Genomic DNA, 6,694 nt, shown 5'->3' with positions numbered 1-6,694 from the left:
CTGTCTGTGTCTTTAAGAGATGTACATATAAATAACAGAAAACTTAAACAGGCATTCCAATATTCTAAACTAAAACTTTTTCTTACATTTGACATATGACAAGTGACAAACCTGCCATTATTTCCATATTGAAACTCCAACATGATAGTATATGTTTGAGTTTGAAATTAAATTAAAGGTAAAGATAGCTTAACCGGTATCACCAAAGATCTGCTCTGATACTTTGTAACTCTTATGAGTTACTAGCGATCCCGATTTCAAAGTTGTGTTTTTATACAAAACTGTACCACATCAGATCCACGGCTATTAAGTAAATGAGTTAATTTCAGATTGAGTCGCTATTGTTATTAGAAGTAATTGATTACCAGTAGTGAACCTTCAGAAATGGATAAAATACGAATGAGACTGATTTTTTTATAGCTAAGTGTGTAGATTTTTACTCGAAAGAGTTTATTGTCATGCTATTTTTACCATAAGGAACATGGATTTTCAAAGCCTTACAAATGGAAACTAGCTTCATTAGAATGATCTTTATTTCTATTTCCGGAATCTTCATCATCATCATCTATTCTTAGAATAGAGAAGTACTAGCAAATCACAGAAAACAATCTTTTCATATAAAATTTAAACAGGCATTCCAATATTCTAAACTAAAACTTTTTCTTCACATGTTACAAGTGTTGCCTGCATTAACATATTATTTATTAACATATTCAAACTCAAACAATTTTTGAAAAGGTTCTCACTAAACTCGAATGAAACTCTCTTGCACTCAAAATGGTTCAAACTGATTTGTACGATACTTGCATGAACATAAAAAAATATCATACAAGATAAAATGTCGATGGAAAATAATCGCCTAGCGATAAATCTCTGGCGATTCTCGTATAACATAATCGTAGGCGAGAATTTAGTTCTTGCCTGTATGTAAACATTTTGATACCATAATGCTATGGCGATTATTGCTGCCGATAGTCGCGTACGATCTCCATCTAAATGAGACTTAAGGCGGCATAATTAGGTCGCTTTGGGATCGTTTATAATGAATAAGATTGTAAACTACGGTAATTAAATGCAGAGGTAAATAGGAGGCAAAATATATAGTATCATTGAAGGTTCTTACAATGGATATTTTTTGAAACTACACTTTTATCCTAAAAATGTATTAGCAGAAAAAACAACAGAATATTTTTTCTTAATCACTAATGTCAAATCTGGTTTTACTTTTAATTTTATCCAATCTCATTTGACTGTTATGAATAAAAATAGGTTGTTAAGTCAATATTACTAGTTGAATGAATGTGACCAGTATAATAGAAAATTGAGAGTAGAAAAAGTATAAATTAATCTTTCATTACATCAGAAATGGAGCATTTCAAATTAAATAGTTTAGTGAGATTGGTTGTGTGTGGTACCGAAGCACAAATATCAGGGAAATGTATTAGTAGGTACAACAAATATTTTGAAAATGTATTTAAATAAAAAAACACAAAGCATTACAATTACTAGATTTGGAAAACCTTTTATAGTCAAAGATACCTGTGTTAAGGTTTCCTTACATTACAAAACAATATAATAAACTGTATTCAAAATAAGTAAATAATATAATATACATGTGTAAGAACCTGACATGGTATAAAAAAAAACTAAAATATTTTTTTGAAAAAGTTTAATAAACAATTATTACCTACAATTCACATTTAAATATATATATATTTTTAATGGCAATGAAAACCTCATGTGTAAATAACATTACCCTGCAAACACTACATAATACCAAAACCCTAGCAATAAAATGTAACTACACATTTAATAATTAAATTAATACCACCACCTGTTAAGTCAGTCAAGATTTGCTTATATACTAGTGAAATTTTCATAAATATTTTATCTTGAAAATAGAAACTACATAAATCATATCAATAACAATGAGAACATCTAACTTAGGTCTTTTTTAATACTGTATTTACCAAAGCTGGAGATTTTTTGGCAATTAATAATTTTAAACTTATACTAATTTTTAAGAAGTTTACACTCATTTTACTAACTTGTTCCTTATCAAATCTATTCTGTTAGGATTACATTCCATCCTCATTATTTTAAAACATTATTCAATAAAAGGTACATAGCACTTTAAATTAATCAGTATAAACAAATAATGAAAAATGTATTAAATTCATCCAATTAAGTAATAAAAATATTGGTAACATTTCAAGCTTCAAGTTAGTCTAATAAATAACTATTTAGCTGATATAGAAATAACTATTTTTTGCTGAAATTTAAAAAGATATGTGATCTATGAAGAACATACAGTGATTATAAAATAAAATGATAATTGTTTTAATTATACCATCTTCCAAACCATTTCTAAAATCAATAATGTCTAGTCTAGATAGGTAAATTCATAATTCAGATATACTTTCATTCTTGGGTACTAATTTCAAGCCTCCAATCACCAATGTTTTTACAATCCTGATCTTATTTGACTCTCCAATAAAAATGTCATGCTTTTCAAAAAAAAAAAAAAATTGGCTAGATCTTGAGACTAGATTTGAGATTGATTAATGTTTGAAGTTATCCTAGACACCTTAAATTTTTTAAATATGCCATATAGTCTTGATGAAATATTCATTAACTATATAACTATATAGGATACTTATAAAAGGTCTATGTTTCTTCAATATTAGGGTTTTCTGAGAACAATTGATCATCATTATATGTTCGTAAATACTTCTTTGTAAACACATACAGAATCAAACCCCATTTCATCATCATAAAAGACCATACAAGTCTTAATACAATGCTGGTGTTAATTGGAAGAATATCTGAAATAAGACAATCACAATTACATATACAAGCTAAGCTCATTATTATTTTATCTATTTCAAATTTACAACAAATAATATACATACCTGCTTTGTAATAAATTTCCAAAAATAAATAAAACAGTGTAAGTGCCAGCCCAGATATGAATCCAACAATTCCAAAATCACCAATATATTGCATAGCCTTTCTAGAAAAGTTGACATGTAAGGTGTCTTTAAGATAATGGCAGTGAAGCATCATAGTCAATGAGGCATGGAGACCTGGAAAAGTAACAAAACAAAGTTTGTAAATTTAATATAAGGTGATTTGGGCTTAAAACACACAAATAATCTCCTTACAAGTACTCCTTGCAAGTTTACAAAATAATACAAATTCTAGCTATTAGGCCCATACTTATCAATTTTAGAGGATAAGAAAAAGTCTAATACTTACAAGACAATAACGCCCACATTCCAGCTTCAATGTTTGCATAAACCATGCAAAAACATATAAACGCCGACAAACCAAGAAACGCACCGAGAGCACTCAATGCTATATGTATTTTCGTGCGTAACATTTTTACGCACTAATTTCTCAATTGACTAGTTGAAAATTTATGATTGATAACTTTTTAAGAAAAGAAAAATATAAACAAGTTTATGTAGTTATCTACCAACTAAATGCGAGCTAAACCAAAATAAAGTGTTGCCCATTTAGGAAATTTATTTACCCCTTTAGTTATGATCCTACATATCGTTTTTCTAGCATAAGAAACAAAACAAACGATTAGACAAAATACGTCAGTAACAACTATCCTTTTTTAAAACTAAAACAACATATATACACATAAAGTTTGCTATTTTTTTGGAAACATTAATTCTTCGCTTATTAAAAAAAGTACATGCCAAATGCCAATTGACTTCTATCCCAATTCTTGTCTACTTAAGTTTAACACTTCCTTATCAAATTTATTTTACGGACAAGCAAATTTAAATACATTTTAACAATCCACCTACTACTATGCTACTCTGTGGACGAATAAAAACTTAATTCCGGAAATAGAAAGAGAGTGATTACAAATATTCTAAGGGTAAGATTTAAAAAAAGACACTTCGCGCAGTCTATGACTATGTACGGGAGTCAAACTTATCGCTAATTCTTGTTTCTAAATTTAACCCCTTAATTAAATGGGGGTTAAATTCGGAAGTCACAATTTGCGTTTCTCTTTTGTGAATCTTACCCTAATTATAAGTGGTATATTACGGTTGCGTTAGTAATATTCGGTCGTAACAAAATATTAAACAAACAAATACTGCAGTCCTTACAAACTAATACTGTATGCATAAAATGTTCACTGTGTACAATTGTATCTTTCCATAGTTACTTGTTTGTAATCACTCAAGTGTTTTTTTTAAATACTTACTTCTACGAGTTTGTATTAAAACAAGATGTTAAACAAAATCTTTTATTTTTAAAAACAAAAATGTTACCTTTGGACAATTTTATTATATATTCTCTATTCTTAATTTACACACTTTATATAGTCTACTATTCTACTATAAAGCTTAACTGAAAAAACATCCACTATAATAAACAAAGCACCATTTAAAAATATAATTCGTTTTAACTAATTTAAATAATAAATCTCATTGCATTAAATTTGCAAATGTAATATGATCTCGTTAAAAACTTAATAAGGATATAGTTAAATCCCCATCAACTGCTTCATAATTATGGCTTTAATAATCTTAAATAATTAGGTCTCAATTTACTAAGTAAATCTGGATTAACTTCTGATTTTCTATGTATCCTAAGATGACTTTTCATATTACCAAGTTGAGCATACCCTCGCCCACATACAGGACACTTAAATGGAGTTTCACCTGTATGTAAACGCATGTGCTCTTTGAGATAATCTTCATGGAAAAAACTACTATCGCATACAGTACAAACTGCTGGCCGTTGACCTGAAATATTTTTATTTCAAAAACATTGTTTTAATTTGTCTTTTACACACTTAAATTATTCATATAACAGACATAATGAGCATGAGAATCTAAGTCCGGAAAATTACTCTTTAAAATAAAAAGACATAAACCATTGAGGAGAGAGTTTGCATGTAGTATGAATAGTTTAACAAATCATTTTCTACCACTTATTGAACACTTACATTAATGAATTAGACACCATAAAATACAGAATAATTACTTTTACTGTATTATAATAATGATTATTCTAATGAATAAATGAATGAATTCTGACAATTACTATACCTGTGTGAGCAGATCTGATATGAATGGTGACAGACTTCTGACACTTAAATACTTTATCACAGAGATCACACGAAAATGTTTTTCTTGGTTTTAAGTGTTTATTGTGCACATTTTTAACATGGGTCATCATTTCTCCTCTAAATGTAAAACCTCTACCACATGTAGCACATATAAAGTTATCCTCTTTTTTATGACACCTTCGTATGTGTCTATTTAAATAATAATTTGAAGCTAATATTTGTGGACATTCTGGACATTTTGTTGGTTTCTTAAAGTGAATATTCCTTTTATGTATGGCTAATTTATCTAAGCTCTTAAATGTAACACCACATAGATCACATAATTTAGGTACTTTAGGTTTTTCAACCTTTTCTTTTGGTAATTTTATATCAACTCTATTTTGTTTCTGTTTTAGTTTTGATGTTTCCTTTTTTTTTGATGTTGATACTTTAGTGGTATTTAAACTAGAAAATGTTTAATTAGGTTTATTAAAACATTAAATGTATAAGGGGAGTAAGAAGTGTTTATAAGAATAAAAAATTACCACCATGTGTCACCAATCCATACAAATTCGCCCTCTAGTATAGATGAAGCTATTGTATTGGTTCTAGTAAGATTTTTCTTAAATGATTGTCGTAATTTATTCAGTCTAATTCTCTCTTTAGATTTGTTCTCAGTCTCTGATTCTTTTTTTATCTGGCTGAAACCACAAAGGGGCTCATCATCACTACATTCATTTTTAAAGTTTTCTTGCTTGATTTTAACTTCAATTTGGCCAATACAACTATCAAGACTGTAGTTAAATTCTTCTTGTTTGACTAATAATTTATTCCTAAGTATATTGTGTGTTTCTTTGAATTTTGTAATAAAATTATACACTTCAAATAATGAATGTTTACAATTAGAGCATATATTTTTAGGATATCCTTCTGTATCTGTAATCTAAAATTAAATTATATTGAGAAGAAATATACAAGCACGAGTAATTTATAAAAGTATGTTAACTTACTGTTTCATTTACACAAAACGAAAGTTTTGTTAAAATATTACTTCTGTTTACAAACAGTGGTATGGTAGCTCCACTCTCCAGACATATTCTACACAAGTTTACCGCCATTCGTATATCTAAATATAAAGTTAAAGTAAGTATATAAATGTTTTTTAGCTTATAATGATGATCATCAGTATGTAGTATCTTACTTATTATTAGTCACTTAATATCTATCCTAAAATACTTTTTCGGTTTTAACATTATCGAATATTTATGAAATTCGACAAATCATATATTTTATGCATGTCTATATATTGTTATATTATAATTACAAATAAATAAAATATGTTATCACAGGCAAAACCTCAATCTTGACTTGATAGTTGATAGGATTTATTACTTATTAATTATAGACATTTTGTTACTTGTTAAAGTCAATGTCATAGGCCAATATGAATGAGTAAATTAGAGACTTTGACAATAATACTGAAATCATTATTGCCTAGTGGTGAGATGTATGTGATTCGATTTTCAAATGATGAATCCAAAAAAACGAACGATATGTACATACAGCGGCGGCATTAGGAGTGGCGAACAAGCCAACCTCCCGGGGCCTCGCTCTTAC

General features: G+C 28.3%; 1 protein-coding gene across 4 annotated transcripts; it reads right to left on the bottom strand.

Annotated features, from left to right (window-relative positions):
* Window positions 1-4,300: 4,300 nt before the first annotated feature.
* Window positions 4,301-6,445, bottom strand: LOC123714649 (gastrula zinc finger protein XlCGF62.1-like). 4 transcript variants are annotated; one of them, XM_045669007.1, is made up of 5 exons: window positions 6,279-6,445; window positions 6,088-6,203; window positions 5,626-6,020; window positions 5,079-5,542; window positions 4,301-4,772 (listed from the first exon to the last, which is right to left on the bottom strand). In XM_045669007.1, the coding sequence occupies exons 2-5, from the start codon at window positions 6,193-6,195 to the stop codon at window positions 4,537-4,539; spliced, it is 1,203 nt and encodes a 400-aa protein (XP_045524963.1). In that variant the 5' UTR covers window positions 6,196-6,203; window positions 6,279-6,445; the 3' UTR covers window positions 4,301-4,536. The 4 variants fall into 4 exon arrangements, with proteins under 4 accessions (XP_045524963.1, XP_045524961.1, XP_045524962.1 ...); XM_045669005.1 differs by having other exon boundaries at window positions 4,302-4,772; window positions 5,623-6,020; XM_045669006.1 differs by having other exon boundaries at window positions 4,302-4,772; window positions 5,623-6,020; window positions 6,088-6,445.
* Between the last annotated feature and the right edge of the window lie 249 nt (window positions 6,446-6,694).

This window comes from Pieris brassicae, chromosome 9, assembly GCF_905147105.1.
Source record: "Pieris brassicae chromosome 9, ilPieBrab1.1, whole genome shotgun sequence".
Taxonomy (NCBI): domain Eukaryota; kingdom Metazoa; phylum Arthropoda; class Insecta; order Lepidoptera; family Pieridae; genus Pieris; species Pieris brassicae.
Note: the sequence above shows the minus strand (reverse complement) of the source record. Positions and strands in the feature narration are given on the sequence as shown.

Excerpts from the sequence above, each read along its gene's own strand:
- LOC123714649 (XM_045669006.1), bottom strand. The coding sequence starts at position 6,195 with ATGGCGGTAAACTTGTGTAGAATATGTCTGGAGAGTGGAGCTACCATA. Across the intron at positions 6,021-6,087 it reads CGTTTTGTGTAAATGAAACA|ATTACAGATACAGAAGGATA; the intron begins GTAAGTTAACAT and ends ATTTAATTTTAG. Across the intron at positions 5,543-5,622 it reads TGGATTGGTGACACATGGTG|TTTAAATACCACTAAAGTAT; the intron begins GTAATTTTTTAT and ends AACATTTTCTAG.